Consider the following 21,187-nt stretch of genomic DNA (forward strand, 5'->3'; position numbering starts at 1 on the left):
TATTTTTGTGACTTAATCATAATTAAATAATGTATATAATATATTTAAATTAAATTTTCTGCAGGCTGGAACTCTTTCTGACCTCATAGCCTCCACAATCCAAAGTTCAAGTAGGGTTATTTTGGTAATTTACTGCAGACTGGGACTCTTTATGCTAGAAATTTTCAGTTCCCTGTTCTTATAGAGGTAAATATATACTCTGTTACCCATCATTTCCAAAGTTCATGTAGGGTTACTTTGGCAATTTACCATTTTGTTACTTTCACATCCTCTACAATCCTTTCTCACCACCACAACCACTACCATCGATGCTTTAAAATTCAGATTTTTGATCCTTTGTTATAAAACTCCCATAATTTACAGAAATCTTCCTTTTCATCACATACGACATAGAAGATTTGCACTTTGTACTGCTGAAGATGATGCATACAACAGAGGTAGAAGAAGCTTTGATGCTGAAAACTATGGCAAAAGAAGTAGAAGCTCTGATAGACAAAGGGAACAACATGCTTATGATGACGAAGGACATTATTCTTCAAGGTGTGTGTGTGTGTATACAGAGGGTAATATTGTTTTTTGATTAAAAAAAGGGTGTTTTTTTTGATGTTTTTAAACTTCAACAGGTAAAGTTACATCTACATTAGTAGCTCCAAGCCCTCGGAGTCCTAGAAGTCAAACAAAAATCTTACAATTGGGAAATTTAAAGCCTTATAGCTTCAATATACTTAAATTGGTAAAATTGGCATGTTTGTTGTTAGACTCTATGAAATGCTCAACATTGAAGAAGGAACGTGAGTTCACTTCACTTCACACACATCTTTTATCTTTTCTTTATAGTTTATATATATATATATATATATATATATATATATATATATATATATATATATTTATTTATTTATTTATTTATTTATTTCCAGTTGATAATTTATGATGTTTGAATTGACTGACACCTGATATATATGCTTTACTTGGAGCTGCCTCGTTTCTAGGAGGTTCAATCTCTACCCATCAGGTACTTCATTGGACCTTCTAATCTTTTAGGCTGAGAGGGCATTTCATTTATAAATATTTTGCATAGATAGACAGTTAATATGAATATGATAGATATCTGATTTGCAGGCATAGTCTTAGTGACTTTGTGAAGCCTATCTCTAATAAAGGACTATCAATATCTGATATCCATCTAAGTCCAAATGATTTGGAAATGTACATAGATCTAGCCCCCTTTGTCAACCCATCTCCTTATGTTGTCCCTGAAGATATTTCTTTAACCAAGGTATGCATGCATATCTCCTTTTTCTCTTTCTATTATATATCATTATACCATTTCTTGTTAAGGCATCAAATATTTACCCAGTTATAGCAATGAAAATTGTTTTGTATTTGGTAATTGGATGAATATGGAGTTTTGGTTGGTTTACATGTGATGTGATTGTTAGTTGTTATTGGTGCATGTGTATAATCTATTCCGTCAATTAGGATTGAGGCATATATTTGTAGTTCCACGTGCTTCTTGTGTGATTGGCATGATCACTAGAAAGGACTTGATATTTGAGGTATCTCAATCCAAGTTTTGTATACGTAGTATATTTGTCATGCCACTGAGTTTGTTATATGAGAAATTACAACTTTTTATGTGCAGGGCAATGATGAATCAGGTTTTATGGAGCTCCAGTCAACTAGTGTAAGGTCTCTATGATGCCTGCCTGGACTGCATTTCATTATCTTATTGCATTTACAACTGTGGGATTCTGTTCTAACTAAAATCTCTATCACTTTGGTATGTGTGAAGACTGAAGACGCATCATGTATTAAGGAAAAAATTGTAACTTTTTGTGTTACCCAAGAAGGCAGAATAAATGAGAGTCCCTGTGTGTGGTTGAGGACTTCAATATATGATGCCCTAATAAAAAACAATGCTATGATTACATGTATTTTTCAATCACATTGCCTTCATAAGAAAAGAATTGAAAGTATGATGTTATGTTATAATACACAACTAAATGAATTAAAAACGCAGCGTTGTTGTTTCATGCATTTAACTTGTGGATAAGTTTTTGCATAAGATGCTATAGTTGATAATATCCATTACAAAGTGTAGCTGTTATATATATTTTTCTAAGTCAAAGGAAAGGAATCATTCATTTCACTGTAACTAACTACCTTGGTAGAGAATAAAAATGTGAAAGTAGTGAGTTGTTGATATTAATTAGAATTATATTTGCCCATGGTTGATTATATAGTTTTGGTATTATATATATTTATATTTATTTCTAGTTGATAATTTATAATTGACACCTGACATATATGCTTTGCTTGGAGCTGCCTCGTTTCTAGGAGGTTCAATGAGAATGACAACCTCACTTTTTGTTATTATGGTTGAAATTTCAAATAATTTAAAGCTCTTACCTCTTATCATGCTTGTTCTCCTCATATCAAAAGTAAGTTTTTTCTTTTATTTTGCTTACAAGTTACAATTAGAATTAAATTGATGAGTATAAACTAACTCAAACTAGTGCAAATTTATTTTTAGTTTCTGTGAAATTATGTTGGTGAAGTGTATTATGAGTTTAAGCACAAAAAGACTGTTAAGGTGTTCATGTTGATGCTGTTGTAATTTTTTTTCTCATAATACATAGAATTAAAATAGTGCAAAACTAATGGCTTTGTTTTAATTTCCGCTGATGGGTTTACCCTTTTTATTTGCAGTTTTTTGTATCAAGGAGAATGAATACAATGACCTTGCAACCATCTTCTTTAATACCCAGGTCAGTATTTGTCTTTTCTTATGTTTATAAGTTACTCATGTGTTACCTAACCTCATCCCTTAGGCTTTATTTCTTCTTCTTCTTCTTCCTTTTTTTAATTTTCCATTTATATGGATGCAGGATGATGCTATAAAAAATCTATTCAGTGCGAAAACCATTCACGAGTACAACGCCCATAGCCTGTTGACCTTTCTGGTATCCCTCACCTCCACTTTTACTCGACATCTATTTTGTGAAAACAAAATAATATTTAATAAATAGCAATTAGGAATAGGATATAGATTGGTATAAAGAAAGAAGCCTTCTAAAATGAAACTTGATGCTTGGATATTTGACATATTGTAGGTTGGTAGTTTTGTGCATATTGTAATAAGAATTGATTAATTATTGCAGTTATACTTTTTGGTATTGTGAAAGATAGTTTCTATTTGTTTTGTAGTTTTAACATTTAAAAAAGAAGTTTAAATGAAAAGTATTGAATTTTAAGTAGATGAGTAAAAGTAACCAAAAAAACAAATTACAAATTTAAGATTGATGATATACAAATGCAATGCTAACTAAATTAAAAGATGAGAGTGTTAAATCTGTTATTGTTTTGCATGTGTGTTGCTCCTCCTCAGGTTATGTTCTATGGTTTAGGTGTGGTGACATTTGGTACTGCTGTTCTAGTTGGCCAATTTGTTCCGGGTATAATGATTGGATCTGCATATGGATGCCTTGTTGGCATGTTTGTTGTTAGACTCTATGAAAAGCTCAACATTGAAGAAGGAACGTGAGTTCACTTCACACTCAACATGACATTTAGGTTGTGGATCAGTCATGAAGTGGAGAAACAATGGTAATAGGTCTTATCTTGCGCATGTATTATTATAAAAAATAAAATCTTAAACCCTAAACAATTATTTAATTTGTTAGCAGTAGCAGGCAGGCTGAAGAAGTTTATTTTAAATGTTTGTAATGCAGCCACTTGTTGGTACTTCTGCAGTCGAAAGCAGATTTTTAGCATAGCCCTCTTGTAGTTGATAGGAGAAGCCAATCTATACCCATCAGGTAGGTATATATAAGTAGTTCATTGGACATTCTAATCTTTTAAGCTGAGAGGGCATTATTTCATTTATAAGTCTTCTGCATAGATAGACAGTTAATATGAATCTGATGGATGTCTAATTTGCAATTTACAAGCACGGTCTTAGCGACTTTGTGAAGCCTGTTTTTAGTAAAGGAGTATCAATGTATGATATCCATCTAAGTCCAGATGATTTGAAAATGTACATAGATCTAGCCCCCCTTTGTCAACCCATCTCCCTATGTTGTCCCTGAAGATATGTCTTTAACCAAGGTGTCTCCTTTTCTTTTTCTCTTTCTATTATACCATTTCTTATTAAAGCATAAAATATTTACCCAGTCAGTTATAGTAATGAAAATTGTTTTGTATTTGGTAATAGGAAGAATATGGAGTTTTGGTTGGTTTACAGTTACAATTGTTATTGGTGCAGGTGTATAATCTATTCTATCAGTTGGGATTGAGGCATCATGTGAATCACAATTAAAAATGGAGTGGAAGTGAGACAAGAGGATTTCCCTGGAGCAAACTTCGAAGAATTATTTGCTGAAATGACATATGGAATGAGAAGAAAAAGAAAGGTAAGCCCCATAAATTTATGTTATTTCAATTCCAATTTCTACAAATATAAGCATACACAATTTAAGCCCCATTATTAACGTTGTAGTAGGCTGGTTATCATCAAATTTGGTAGTTGGATCTTCTGCCAACCAAATGCGTGACATATTCCATTTCTTCTTCTATTCCAGTTCTTGCGAAAACATTGCTACTGTTGAATACAAGGTAGGGGCATTTATGTCTTTACACTAATCTTGTTGCATATTCTTAACTTATCTAATTTTGGCAGGTTGATCCTGCTACATGGCCAATAATGATCTTTAGGGTCTGCTAGAAGGATTGGAGATTGCAGTTAAGCTTCTATCTAAGACTTCATGCCAAGGACTTGATGAATTTAAGCTAGCAATGTTTTACCTGATTTGGACATGAACCCTAAGATATAATACTTTGGCATGGCTAGAAGCTTTGGAGGAAACGAGACTCAAGCAAAAGCAAACACACAGAGAGTTGTTGGCACATAGTAAGTTAGATAATGTAATTGTATTTAAATTCTGCTTCTCTTGAGTTCATTTTTTTTATAACATTTACTTACTATTGGAATAATTATTTGTATTTACATATTAGTGAAATGAATTATCTTTGTTATTTATGGTATTTTATTTTGTATTATGAGATTTTTAATGTGTTATTTAATTTTAAAATTAGTAAATCTATCAAAATATATAATTTTTAAAACATTTAACTTTATGAAACGCAAAAATGTGTGTCGTCTTTCTTTATGACAGGGTCTTAATGATACGCAATGCGCGTCGTAAATGTGCGTCGTAAGGTTACAACACGCAAATGCATTTCGTCTTCTTTATGACAGGGCCTTCCTTGACACGCATTGCGTGTCGTAAGAGCGCGTCGTAAATAAACGACGCACTTAGACGACGCACAAGCGCATCGTCTCTCGTTATGATAGGGCCTTCCTTGACGCACATTTGCACGTCGTCTAAGCGTTTTATGACGCGCATTGCGCGTCATAAAAGGCTGTTTTTCTAGTAGTAGATCCAGCAAACCAAGCACCCATCCTTGAGCTTGACCATCTTGTGGAGTGCTGTAAGTCTCCATGACTCGATTTTTATCATAGATATGGTTAGATCCTGAGTTTACTCTTCATTTCCTACCCTTCTTGTTGATTGCATGCATGGGGTTTATAAAGTTTGCAACTTTATGAATCTCCAGAGAAAAATGGTCCCAAGGTGAGTTAGATCTGGCCTTTGGTTAAGCAAGGATAGCATGCAAGGGTTTTAGGGCATATTTCCCTCTTTTTGGCGATTTTGACCTAGGGACATGCATTGCACATGCATGTCCATAAAGCCTTTATCTTTGGAACGTTTTGAGGACTAGAAACTGATGAGACTAAAAGAGCTTTGAGATCGATTAGATTCTTAACAAGCAAACCAAGAATGTAAATTAAATAAGAACACAAGAATGAATCAAACAGATGTCAAATGATTAATAATATACAACCTCAGAAGAGCTCTAGGAAGAACTGCTACTGTAGAGGTTACGTTAGGGTTACAATACGCTTAAAGAAATTGTCAAAAAAAGGTTTCCAATATGATGCATGCATGCACCATTTATATTCTAACCTTAATACACAAAACACGACTGGACAGGACCAGTATCGTGACTATAATAGACTAACTTAATAAGACTAATGACGCAATCCTCAATACCCAACATTCTCCCCCTTTGTGTCTTTGAGGCAAGAGATCACTGCTGCAATGCAAGAGTTGTCTTCTTTACCATTTTAAACAGCTTCGGTATGATAACAATAATAGTGGGACGAAAGTTGATGTACCACCAAAGCATGTCATTGAAGTTCTTCTTTGCAGCATCATCATTGAACTTACATCAGTTGATAATGTCCAAAATATGCTTAATGCAAACCATGGAGAACAGATGTTTGTCAGCCAAAGGAAACATAAACTTCAATGGAGGATTATATCCTTTAGTGAACATCACCGTCCAATGTTCGGTGTTAATCTGTCCCATACACATGTTATTCAAATCACTCGCCTTGACGATTGGTTTTACAGTGGGCTTACATCTTAAAGTATTGGCAACTTCCTGACCAAGCTTTGCTACTTAGTGTATGTATGACAACAACATTCGCTTGATATGAGCAATAATGGGTTTGTATTTCTACTCATTAGTTAACAAGTAGTTCGGCAACACAATCCAGTAATGAGGATTGAGAGTCGGCAGATCAGCAAGGGAAAAATCATGGACCGAATCTGCAGAACCACGAGTGACTCGAAAGTTCACATTGACGAAGTCACTTGTGGTAACTGGCTTCAATACCTTGACAATGGTAATTTTTTATGCACTCCAAGTCAGGTATTGAGGTTGTGAGATGGCAAGATAATAATCAATCAAGTCTGTATCAACCTTTGGTTCCGGAGAGGGAACAGAGGCAATCTGCTCAAAGCAATGAAAAACAAAAGCTCGCCTGGTAATTGGCATATCGAATTGTGAGTGTTTTGAGTTCTCCAGATCAAAGGAGATGACCGGCTCCATCCAAAACGAACTTGGAGATTTGATAGCTTCTTTTATCAATGTATCTAATGTCCACAAAGGAAATAGAGTTTTTCTGCTTTCTAGTGTGTCATTAGCCTCTTTCTGCTTTCGCTCCCTTTCTTCTTCTTCTTTCGCAGTCCGAGCATTTCATCAAGCTCTTGATCACGGGCCTTTTGTTTCAGTTTATCTTCCACTGATTCTTCTTCTTCTTCTTCAATAATCTTTTTTTCTTTGTCTGGCTTACTTGAACCCGAAACTTCATTACCCTTCGGTTCATTGGTGACCATTGGTTTCGTCCCTGCTTTTATTTACTGATCCCCCTTGTTCGGGAAGGGCAGGGACCTTTGGAACACCCTCAATCTTGTTTAATAAAGCAATCACAGGACGAAGTTTATCAGCAAGGTGCCTCCGGATGGTGATGGTCAGGATAGGATTATGGGGTTCAAGAAGGTTAGATAACAAGGAGTTGACATCACTCACACAACATTTTATACCAGCCCGTTCTGACTTGAGATCATCAATCTCCTTTTGTGTGTGCTTAAGCTTCACTAATTGAGTTTTGAAATGAGTGGTACGAAGTGCAAGTTCGTCCATGACTTTGCGCTCAACTGCTAAGTCTTCTTGGAATTTGCAAAGACTTGAAGAATTAGACTTCTGAAACTCGGAGTTACTATTAGAGATGTCAGTCCAGAGCTTCTCAAAGGACTCTCGTTCTTTTCAGAGTGAAGCATTCAGATTAACAATAGCATAATTTGCTTGAGCAACATTCTTAGCAGCCACTGTGTGAATCTCGCTAATGAACATATTCGTCTCAGAGATTAGTTTATCGACTTTTTCGGTTGTTTGGAGACAAGAAGAAGTAGAACCTTCAATGGCTTTGTGGACTTTGGCAAGATTAGCTGCATGTTCTATAACCAAGTTGTCAAGCATACCTTTAAGGCTTTCACCGCAGCTTCAGAGTAAGCAGTGGTTGAGGATTGGGATGAAGAGGCGAACAAAGTATCAAGCTTCTCATTCAAGGCTTTGAGATGCCTTTTGGTAACTGGAGCATCCTTATCATCATCACTTTGAACAGTGTAGGGGCTGTAATGAAAGGTATCAAAATCCATACCATCTCCCCCAAGAATGGTATTAGATTCAGCAGAGTGAGGTGAAGTAACTGGGGTATCAACACCTGAAGTTCGTGCCCCCGCATCAGATGCATTGACACGAACTGGAGGTTCGGTAGTGGTGGTAGTGGTGGTTGTTTCTGTGAATATTGGTGGGGGTAATGGATTAGAAGTAGGAATTGAAGAGGAGGTTGGAGGAGGGCATGGAGCAATCATAATAGGAATAATGGAATGAGGAGGAGAAGGATGTGGAGATGGAACAGTGTGAGAATGTGTTAGGAATAACATGAACCATCTTAGGTCCACATGGCCCAATATGTTAAGTTTTGTAAACGTGGGTCCATTTAGAGCCCATTTAAGGGTTCTATGCCCAAAATAGTTAAATTAAATGCTTATTGGTCCATTAGGCCCAATAAGAAAATCCTTGTCCATCATAAACTTGAACCAAGATTCTTAGGGTTTTCAACCCTTAGTTGACTATTGAAATGTTTTGTATAGAGTTTTGAACTTTATTTGTGAATCTTGATTAAGTTAGTTGGCATTAATTGAGCATAGTGCATAACATCAAGCTAGAGTTACAAGTATTATCATAGATAACGTTTACATGAGTACAAAATTTCCTAGCTAAAATGCTAGTTGTGACATATTTACATGAAATGTGTGGTTATGTTCTAAGTCCAAGTCTCTGTTTATTAATGCATCACATTTAGGTAAAATTTTGTCATTTTGGGCTTTTTCTTGGTTGTGAATAGAAAGAACAGTAGGCGGACGATGATGATAATGGTGGGTGAGAGATGAAAAATGTAGAAGGTGGGTCGGAGATAATGTTGATGGGGGTTATCGGTGTTTTGTGGTGAGTATGGTGCTGTTGGTGCCAAATGGTTGTAGTGGTGATAGAGTGTAGTGGTGGTAATGTTTAAATATGAAGGCTTTTATGGCAATGGTGACAAGCTAAAAGGGTTAAAAACCTGAAAAAATGAAGAAATTTTGAAAAATATGAGGCATTAATGAACACAAAAACGAACTTTTGTTGATTTTTTTTGTAAGAAAATGCATTTCTAGGCCACATGATGTGTATAATGGAGCTTTATTTAGGATTAACAACCTTTGATAAACCTTTAATTTATGAGACGTCGTTCGACTGTGAAAGGATCTTCGGTAAGTTGTAGTTTTAAAAAGAATCATAAAAAAAAATCCAAAAATAATATATAAATTATCATTATATGTTTTTAATAAAAAATATATCTTTAACTTGAGTTTTTTAATAAATAAATATAAGTTTTCTGTAAATAAAATTTGTGTATATATAAAAGAAAATCTGTAGAAAAGTTTTTAAACTTTAATCTTCTTAATGAAAAAGTCATCAATGATTTTTTATTTATTTGTTTTATTTATTTTTGCAATTTAACCCTTAAAACCGGTATTAATCGGCTAAAAGGGTTCTTTTGCAAGTATATACCGGTTTCAAAGGTTAAATTGAAAAATAACTAAATGAGTAAATAAAATGAAAATCAAGAGTGAGTTTTTTGTTAATAAAGCTAAAATATATGAATTTTTTTTAAAGATTTCCCAACTTTAAAACATGAAAAATACATTTTAAATATTTTATTTAAGAATAAAAAATTCAAAAGATGTTTTATAGGTTTTATATTGGATGTACTTAGTCCAAAACAACATATTAGAACTTTCTTTTTTAAAAGATTAAATAGTAATGATCATATTACAGTAGATCCTAGGATCATGCGCTTCGATCCTACAAAGATATTCTGATCTTTCCTAAAAATGATTCATGTATTATCAATGGCCGATTTACCTGGGTGGGATCGCATGATGTGGTAGATGTTGATTCCATTCTTATTAACACGATGCTGATACTATTCTTCTTAATTTGTTTAGAACAAGAATTTCAAAAAGTGGTTCGATCTTTGTCCGTCCAAAACGATTATCAAGTGAACGATGAGGGCGATATAATGAAGAGTTGTTTTATGTTTTATTGCCGGTTTGTGTGTAAAAAACAACATAAAACAGATATCATAGATTTTGAAGTATTTTATACATACTTTTATATAAAATGCAATTTTTGTTCATTTCTTGTATACAGGGCTGTTTCAAACACATTTTGGACCCAGGAAGAGAGAAAAAAAATGAACATTTAAAATACATAAATGTCATCAAGTTTTTTTTTTTTTTTATAACAACTCAATAATTTAAAAAATTACTTGTACTATCTTTTAAATATAATAATTTCCATAAAAAAATTAAACACTTCTGAAAGATGGACCGTGGACATCTATAGGACGGGCCTACCTGTATCTCGCAGTAGTATTTTTGCATTAACATAAATACTTTATCTACATTTATTAAAACAACAGTGGCCACATCAATGGGAGCGACAGGAAGCAAATGGGAACGTCTTAATCACAAGGGACATTATTACCGGCGACGTCTCAATACCAACGACAATATTAAGGGCAACATTATTAGCGGTGAAAGTTTAGCATCATCGATGACCTCAATATCAACGATTTGTGAGCATCAACGTGAAACATTCTTAAGAGCTTTAGCGGTGATTTTTCAGGGCATTAACGGCGATATTCGTGGCCCATATTGCCATGATTCCTTGTACCGTATATAGAAATATGTGATGTACGTTATAAAATAGATTAATTTATCTTACATACTTATAAAACTTGCATTTTTCCTTGAATCTCATGCATTTGAATCCCCCCACAATAATTTGCTAAAACCTCATGCATTTGAAACCCTCAAACATTTTCACCTTTTTAATAATTAATCACACATAATCAATAGTAATTCATATGAGATAATAATTTGCTAAAACCTCATGCATTTGTATGGTATTAGAACATGTTTGAGTTTTTGGGTTTTAGACTTTAGTAAACGGGTAATCCGTTTGATACGTTGGATTTGAAGCTATCTTATTCCAATTACCCGACTCTTATTTTCCTTATTCATATGTTACATCAATACCAAACAAATGATAAATTAATAATATATGCTCATGCATGTTTTGTACAAGCGCCAATCAAAATACAATATATCATGATCATACAATTAAGTGTGTCTTTTATTCCATTTTTGGCTTTATAACAAAAGTTTGTTTACGTGGTGAAGAAAGAAAACTTGAAGATGAATATTTAGGTTGGATGTTTATATAAGACTTGTTTTAAATATAAACAGCAACAAATATAAATAATAAAATCAAATTAAATGGATATGTCATATTATCCATGCAAGTCTCTTTTGAAATGCAAAGCGTCTATCTTATCATTTTATTATTTAGTGTATGTTTCACATTTTAATAATAATATTAAGGTTTCTTAAAAGTCTTCTTTAACTTATTATTAATAATAAGTGGTTTAGATTAATGAATAACAATTTTAAATGATAATAACATCAAATTATAAATTACATTTAGCTATAAATAAATTGTATTTTAAATGAACATCATTATTGAAATTAAAAAATGATCGCATAAGTAAAAATATAATTAATCAATAATAATAATTGTTAAAAATAATACTAAATAGATAATTATATTTAATTCTATTAATGAGAAATGTGGGTTGATGTCAATGAATATTATTGTTCAAAATAATTGAGAATATATATATATATATATATATATATATATATATATATATATATATATATATATATATATATATATATATATATATATATAAATTAGTGTAAAAGTATTATCTCAAAGTTAATGTCAATAACATAACCATTTTAAACATATATTTTTTAATATTTTAACAATATATTTTTAATCTTTGCTGCGCAATGCGCGGGAATTCGTTTAGTATACTTATAAAAGAAACATTATTTCTTTCACCACATTCATTTGAAACTACCATTGGTTTTTCCTTTCACCACATTCATTTGAAACCCCCATGACTTTTCATTTTTCTTTCTAATAATAATTATAATTTGGTTAATTAGGTTAAATAAATATCAAACCTAAAGTGTAATCATATATAAACTAAATTTCAATATTAAAATAATATATTTACAACTACTTATAAAGTTATCTTATTTAAATTTTAACATATTATATTTAATTTATTAGTTTTAATATATTGTTGGATGTAAACAATTATCATTTTAAAGATACAATTTTAGAACAATTTGTATAAAATACTTAAATTATTAATTTAAATATAATATTACAGGGTCAATTTAAATATAAATTTTAGTTTAACTTAAACAACCCTAAGAGTATTATGTAAATAATTAAAAGTGATAAATTGTAGTGTCTTTCTAATAATGATTATAAGTTGCTTAATAAGGTTAAATAAATATCAAATCTAAAGTATAATCATAAATAAACTAAATTTCAATTTTAAAATAATATATTTAATTCTACTTATAAAGTAATGTCTTTAATTTTTAACATATTATACTTAATTTATTAGATTTAATATGTAAATCTTTATCAGTTTAAAGGTACAAATTTTTAACATTTTGGATAAAAATACTTAGACTGTTAACTTAAATATAACATTAAAATGTCAACTTAAATATAAATTTCAGTTCCACTTAAAAATCCGAAGAATATTTTATAAATAGTTAAAAGTGATAAATTGTAGTGATAAATACAAAAACTAAATTGTAATATCAATTAAACTAAAATATTTCCTAAAGATATTTTTATAATCGTTAAAAGTTTCCAAATAAAAATCTTAAAATAACTTACAATAATAATAGTTAAAAATAATTTTATACAAATGATTATATTGTTACCTTTAAAATCAAAAAACAATGTTCAATGTTTTTAAATATATAATGACAGAAATTAAACCATTAAAAAAATAAATTTTAAAAAATTAATTAACAAAAACAACAACTATAAATAATATTAAACCATATATTATATTTAATTTTATTCATGTGTAACTCGCAGGTTGAAGTCATTCAAATGATTGAGATTATGAAGTTATAATAGATGTATAGATATTATCATATAAATCAAAATAATCAATATATTATATCAATTTAGTATATATGAATTATTATATCTAATTTAACAACAACGTTATTGTTATATAACAAAACATATATTTATAAAGATTTCAACTATATGAGTGTTCCTGTGCAACGCGCGGACATTCGTCTAGTATATTTCATAAAAGCAAATAGCATATATATGTTTTATATATATATATATATATATATATATATATATATATATATATATATATATATATATATATATATATATATATATATATATATATATATATATATATATATATATATATATATATATATATATATATATATATAAAGAATTATCAAAGGACAATTCATTTGTGAAACATAACTACACGACACATACAACCCATCAAATCACAACAGCAAAGACAAGGGAATTTGATTCCAAGTTAAAATGGAGTAGGCTTTCTTGCATCTAACAAAGATTTGGTTTAAAAATGTAATTGGACAAGAAACAGAACAACTCAAGTGATTTTCTATACGTGAAAGATGTGATTAAATATAACAAAAACATGAATTATAGTTTTTATCACATCATAAGAAAAAAATACGTTAAATAAACTATACTCTTCCTCGAGTGTTCTTGTCAACACTTGTGATAACGTAATGTTATTTTGTTTTACTTATAAAATTTTTCATTGTTATCAAATACTTAGCTGGATGTCATCTCATGCTAAAGACAAGAATATTTGCATGATCAAGATCATTACTTGAAAACTATGTCCTAGCTACGGTTTAATGATGAATATCAATACCAAACTGTTACATCAAGTAGAAAAACTAAATTCAATATAGCCAGTATAATTCTATGCATGCATCATTTTGAAGTTAGTATTAACTATTTAAGCATATGCATGCTTCATTTTGATGTAAGTATTAACTATTTAACTCGTGTATGCCTAATGCACGAAGAAATACAAGAAGCGCAAAATTATACTTTTCTAGTTATGTTAACGGTCAAACATTTAAACATTTAAATATATGACATAAACAAAAATACATGATTCTACATATTAGATGACTTAGGGTCATGATATCACTACTAGAAAAAGGGCTAATAATGACAGCAAAGTCCGTCGGAAGAGTCCTATCGACGGATTTCCCACAGATTTACAGGCAGAATGGTGGCGTAAAGGTTTGTCAAAAAATTACCATGGGAATAACAATGGAAGTGCGTCTGACCTGCTTTGATCGGTGACACCTTTACCGACGGAAATTCCGTCAATAATATGAATTTATTAAAAAAAATAAAATTTTAAAAAATCCAGTTTTTATGGTCAGTATGCACAAAATATGGTTGTTTTGGTTGTAACTGTCTCTTTGGTAATCCGTCGGCAATTTTCAATAGATTATTTCCATAAAAATCCCACTTTTCGAATAGTAACATTAAGATGTTTTTTTTATTTTATTTTATTTTATTTTTATTTTTTTTTTTAACTTTTTTTGTACCATGATATTTATCTTGTGCTTTAATTGTTCATTTCCCCACCAGTAATTTGAGACAAAGGAAAACGACAACACATCCACAAAAACATGATGTCTATGGTTACAAAGAAGCAAAACAAGATCACAATATAAACAAAGCAAAGAACAATGAGAAAAAACAATCACACAACAAACCTCCCAAAACCCTTTTCATTGGTTGAGCTCTTACAGTTTTGATTTATTACCATTAATAACAAATTTAAGACACGTCAACATATGCCGCTACTTAAATGTTTTTCCTAGTTTATTGCTCATATTCATTTTTTTTAATCCAAATTAACACATAAAAGGTACATTTTTATAAATATTCTTACATTACAAATGAAAGAATTTAAACTCTACACTATATCACATGGAATCGTGATTTTAACTTACCTTTTTTACTTATTATGTTTAATTAAGATTCCATTCTAATAGTAAAAACAAATATTCACAAAACACTTACATTGTTATTGTAATCTCAACCTAACACATATACATACCCTAAACGCCAAAAGAATTTAACCATTGGACTAAAAGACAAAACCACAATCATTATATATACATTTATACTAATTCGACTACAAGACAACATCACAATCACTATATATACAATTATAGTAACACTAATTATTTCACACCAAATACCACCAACATATCAGAAACAGCAAAAGATAAAATGAAGCTATGCGTAGTTTTTTTCCCCATTCTCTTTTCCCTACTTCTTACCTTAACCGCATCGTGGGCCAATGCTGACTCTGGTAATACAGATGCGACTATGACAATTAACAGCTTTGAGAAGGGTGGGAGTGGCGGAGGGCCATCTGAATGTGATGGCAAGTACCACTCAGACAACACACCAATTGTTGCACTATCCACTCCATGGTACAATCATGGAAAAAGGTGCTTTAAATCTATCAATATATATTACAAAGATAGAAGTGTACAAGCAACAGTGGTGGACGAGTGCGATACCTCTAGGGGTTGTGCTAATGATATAGTTGACGCATCTGTAGCGGTTTGGAATGCTCTTGCAGTGTCTAAAGGTGAATGGGGTGAAACCAAAGTTACATGGTCTGATGCGTGATCATGATTGAAGATAATCCAGTAATCCATGAACAAATTAAAGAGTCTTTCACGTTGAGAAAGTCGTTCATGATGCTTTTTATGTAGAAGTCAATAAAGTAAATTGCAATTTGCAACAATAAGAAACAAATAAAATCTTTGCTATAAGCTAAAAACATGCATCATTGGAATTGCAAGCGTTGACAATGAAATGGCAAATTACATTTCTTTATATGGGAAATTTCCAAATTAAATATAATAATATGAAATGAAATAATTAACTCAAATAAGTGATCACTTATCAAACATAAACATTTTGCAAGTTTCACGCATATATTAATTCTTATTATCAGTAAACAAATATACAGTTGGTTGCAGTAAATATTAATCAAAGTGTTATAAAATATGAAGCTTATAACAATATAAAGTATAGAGTAATGAAATACATGAGAGTGGAGAGAACTTTTATTCCAATACTTGTGATGAAATCATCAAGTTTCTAATACATATGACTTACTTTTTATATTCTCAAAATAAGATTAAAGATGAGTTATAATATAAATGCACATTATGATGGTGCATTATCACATTTATAAAACATATTGAAATGATTGTTACTAATACTAAATAATGATTGTGAGTTATGGGAGAAATAGAGAATTCAATGGTCATTCACAAACTAATATTTCATAACACTCCCCCTTGAATAATGATTGTATCATGTCTCGTTAAAACCTTAATAGGTAAAACCTTATGGGAAAAAACCATTTATTAAGGAAAAAAGTACATGATTAATAATAAATATCAGGAACAATTGCTTCGTTAAAAACTTTGCTAAGAAAACCCAGTGGGAAAAACATAGCTAAGGAAAAGAGTACAGTATGTTTCTAACTCCCCCGGATCATCACATCACTTGATTTCTTTAAATCGTCGCATTCCAATGTTTCGTACCATGTTTTCAAATTTGGATGTAAGAAACGCTTTAGTGAACAAATCTGCCAAATTGTTACTTGATTGAATTTTTTTAATGTTGACACCACGTTCTTTTTGAAGATCATGAGTGAAAAAACTTTGGTGATATATGTTTGGTTCTTTCTCCTTTAATAAACTCTTACTTGAATTAGGCTATATAAGCCACATTATCTTTATATAGTATGGTTTGAATGTCCCTGTTAGAAGTTAGACCATAATTCTCACGAATGTGATGAGTTAAATTTCTTAACCAAATACATTCACGACTTGCCTCAAGCATTGCTATAATCTCTGTATGGTTAGAAGAAGTAGCAACTAAAGTTTGTTTAACAGAGCGTCAAGCAATTACAGTACCTCCACAAGTGAATAAATAACCTGTTTGGGATCGAGATTTGTATGGATCAGACAAATATCCAACATCTACATAACCATTTAACTTTGCATTTGATGAATTTGAATAATATAAGCCCATATCATTGTACCTTGAAGATATTGAAGAATATGTTTGACACCATTCCAGTGTCTTCTTGTTGGGAAAAAACTATATCTTGCTAATAAGTTTACAACAAAAGATATATCTGGTCTTGTATTATTAGCAAGATACATTAGTGCACAATGGCACTAAGATATGGCACTTCGGGACCAATAAGTTTTTCATGTTTTTCACAAGGCCGAAATTGCTCATTTTTGGCATCTAAATGCCTTTCTACCATTAAATTACTCAATGAATGTGAGTTATCCATATAAAACCTTTTAAGCACATTTTCTAGATAACTCGATTGATGTACAAAAACTCCATTTTTGGTGTGCTAAATTTGAAGACCCAAACAAAATTTCGTTTTACCAAGATCTTCCATTTCAAAATTCTCTTTCAAATAAGAAGTGGCATTTTCCAATTCTCCAGGAGTTCCAATTATGTTCAAATCATCTACGTAAACAACAATTATCATAAATTCGAATCCAGATCTTTTTATGAATATACATGGGCTTAATAGATCATTTTTATAGCCCTTTTTCAACAGAAATGTACTTAAACAATTGAACCACATACGACTAGATTGTTTCAATCCATACAAAGATTTATTTAATTTTACCGAATATACTTCACGAGAATTAGGAGTTTGTGCTTATGGAACCTTAAACTCTTCTGGGATTTTCATATAAATATCATTTTCAAGTGAACCATATAAATAGGCAGTAACTAAATCCATCAGATACATATCGAATTTTCATGTGTTGCCAGACATATTAGATAACGAAATGTAATTGCATCAACCATAGGTGTAACATTCGTTCCAGGTATCATTTAATTTTTCAAATTTTTAGGGTTTTATGCTAGGAGTCGATGAGATGGGGACGAGTTGGGGAGCTCCAACTCGTCGAGTAGAGATCATTTATGAGGACACGCGGATTAGATCCTACTCGATGAGTAGGAAGGCACTGACTCGATGAGTAGGCGCTGTATAGGAAAACCCTAATTGTTAGGGTTTCCACCCTATATAAAGGTCTTAATCTGCCTCTTGTGGCCTCCCTTACCACTTCACTACCCAGAGAAGAAACCCTAAGCCGTTCTTTGTTGTTTCATTGTGCTTGAGAGGCTAAGAGAGCATTTTTGGTGAATTTAGTTGAAGGAGTTTGAAGGTTGAGAAGCTTGGAACGGGAAGGAGATTGTAGATCTAGCATCTTCAACGTTTGGGCACCCATTTGAAGGTAACAAGCTGTTACCTTGACCAGTCTAGCATTAGATCCCCATTTTCTTGGGTTTTAGGCCATTTTTAGTATATTTGTGAAGCATTTCGGGTGTTGGGTAAGATCTGGAGTTGCAACTTTAGATCTGGACTTCTCTAAGTCCTTAGAGTTATAAAGTCACTGAATCTATTAAGCATTGGCCCTTATCTTTGGCTAAAACCCCTCCCTTAGCCAACTCGACGAGTCAGGTAGGGTTTACGCGTTTTTGAGATTCCGAGTGATTTCAGTGAAGGATTGGAGTTTTCGGTCTATATGAGTTTTTGGTCATTTGGACATGGATTAACTCGACGAGTTACATAGGTAACTCAACGAGTTGATGAGTTACTCAAGTAACTCGACGAGTTGAAGTGAACATGGACTGTTGACCTTGACTTTGACCAAGGTTGACTTTGAGGATATTTATGGTATTTCGGGATTGTGACAAGTTAATCACAGGATGACTATGTTGGGTTTTGAGCATTCGAACACTCCTATGGTGTACATGAAACCCTAGAAACCTTGGATCCATGTTTTACTATGATACATGCAAATTTAATATTCCAAGGTTCATAACCTATCTAGCATACATGGGGAACATTAAACCATAAAAGCTAGTAAGAAAAACATACCTTTGTTGCTGGAATTCCTTTGAGATCCTTGTGAGCCTAGCGCCCCAAATGTGATGCCTCAAATGCTTCACACAACACCAAATACACTTGGAATAACCTTGAGAGAAATGCAACACACTTAGAAATCGACTATGCCCTCTTGTTCTCACTTAGTGGCCGATTTTGGTAGCTAACATATCCTTTTCATAGTGTGTCACAAGTAGGGTTACACCATGTAAACCCTAAATGACACGACTTTCCATTTCTTGGATCCATGGGTTTAAAACAACAATGGAGCATCTCATGGGTTTTATCCCAACTCAATACACCATGGACTACAAGCCCACTATTAAAGAAATGCATGATTACATAATTAGCCCATATATTTAATTAGTCTCCTTTTGATCACAAAATTAATTCTAAATTAATTCTTGGTCAATACTAATTAAATAATATTATTAATATATTAGAACTTATAATATATTAATAAACCATAAGTGTCCTTTCTCTCATTTTAGTCTACCTAAGTGCATGATGTCATGTAACCCAAATGGACCATGCCAAACTGGGTCAAGTACATACCATAAATAATTATGGACTTAGATACCTTATCCAACAGTCTCCCACTTGGATAAGTCTAATGACTATTACTACAAGTATGAATTCAGGAACCGATTAGCAGTCGTAGCTCTTTCAAGGTCTCTCGGAACTGAGGTGATGATGCTATGCCATTTAAGATAAGTGATCATAAATTCCTCTGCTCTCATGATATCAGCCGAAAAAATACATGGAAAAATGTCGTACTTATTGTCTAGTAGTTTGTTTCTCGATTTCTGATTTTTTTGACATAGAACTTAATCGAACACATCAATGTAGTTCTGACTGATCTCGGTACATAGGTCAAAACAAAATCATCAAGGGGACCAAATATCGCTTCTAATCCAAGAAGTAACATATAAACTTTGACTCATATGCTTGTTCTACTACTTGCTGAATTATACACAAAGGCACGTTTTATAACATCGAGTTACCAATGCGTTTTCATACAATCAATGTATAACCAACTCATAGTCAACAACTCATATCTCTAGGTTTGAAGACTTATATGATATTACCTTCTCATGATCACTTGAGATAAATTCCATGAAGTGATACAAGTGAGCGTGGGTTGAATTCAATACCTAGAAATTATGAGTACTCATGAATGTTGTAGCAGCTCTTGCTATGTTCAAAACCTTGGACATCTATAAGCCAACTTCATGACAGTCTTGATTCATATCTACTTCCAACATATGACCGACTGTGGAGATATTGAATAAAGTAATTATTCTGGAAGTCAAAACATGCAAAGCTGAAACAATAGTAAATAATCGGCAAGGATAGCAACACTTTACTTATGAATAAACAACAAATTTTATTCATCATCAAATGTCGATTACATTTTACAAGTTTCAGAAATATCTATCTAATCTGTAAAACTAATATCATCCTTCAGCCCTATGTGCCTCGCATGCTGAAAATGCTTAACCCTGCTTAGTCCCTTCCTGAAGGGATCTGCTGGGTTCTCCTCCGATGATACCCGTTTTGCCACGAGGAGTCCTTCTTTTTGATGTATGATAAAATGGTATTTTATGTCGATGTGTATGGATCTCCTGTGATCCCTTAGTTCCTTTGCTAAGACAACTGCACTTTCATTATCACAGAAAATTTCCATAGGCTCCTTTATAGTTGGTACAACTCCAAGGTCTCCAATGATGTTTTTCAGCCATATTGCCTACTTCGCCGCTTCACTCGCTGCTATATACTATGATTCACAAGTCGAATCAGCTATGTTCTCCTGCTTGGAACTTTTCCAAGTAATTGGTACTCCATTTAAGGTAAAGACCCAGCCTGACTGAGAGCGGAAATTATCCCTATCAGCCTGGAAGCTAGCACACTATACCCAACTACTCTCAAGTCATCACTCCCACTGAAGGCAAGGACCCAATCCTTAGTCCTTCGAAGATACTTGAGAATGTTCTTTACCGCAGTCCAGTGAGCCTTGCCCAGGTTCCCCTGATACGTGCTGACCATGCTCAAAGCAAAAGACACATCAGGACGAGTACAAGTCATATCATAGATGATTGAGCCTACAACAGAAGCATATGGTACTCGACTCATTTCAACTATCTCAGACTCTGTACTCAGGCTCTGAGTCTTACTCAGCTTGGCGTTACTCTGGATCGGTAAATCTCCTTTCTTGGAGTCCTGCATGCTTAA

General features: G+C 32.4%; 1 protein-coding gene across 1 annotated transcript; it reads left to right on the forward strand.

Moving 5' to 3' along the window:
- The first annotated feature begins 15,333 nt into the window (after positions 1-15,333).
- Positions 15,334-15,642, forward strand: LOC111916879 (putative ripening-related protein 7). The gene has a single exon (XM_023912539.1). It carries the CDS (start codon positions 15,334-15,336, stop codon positions 15,640-15,642), a length of 309 nt encoding a protein of 102 aa, XP_023768307.1.
- Positions 15,643-21,187: the final 5,545 nt, after the last annotated feature.

The sequence above is a fragment of the Lactuca sativa genome, chromosome 3 (genome assembly GCF_002870075.4).
Source record: "Lactuca sativa cultivar Salinas chromosome 3, Lsat_Salinas_v11, whole genome shotgun sequence".
Lineage (NCBI taxonomy): Eukaryota > Viridiplantae > Streptophyta > Magnoliopsida > Asterales > Asteraceae > Lactuca > Lactuca sativa.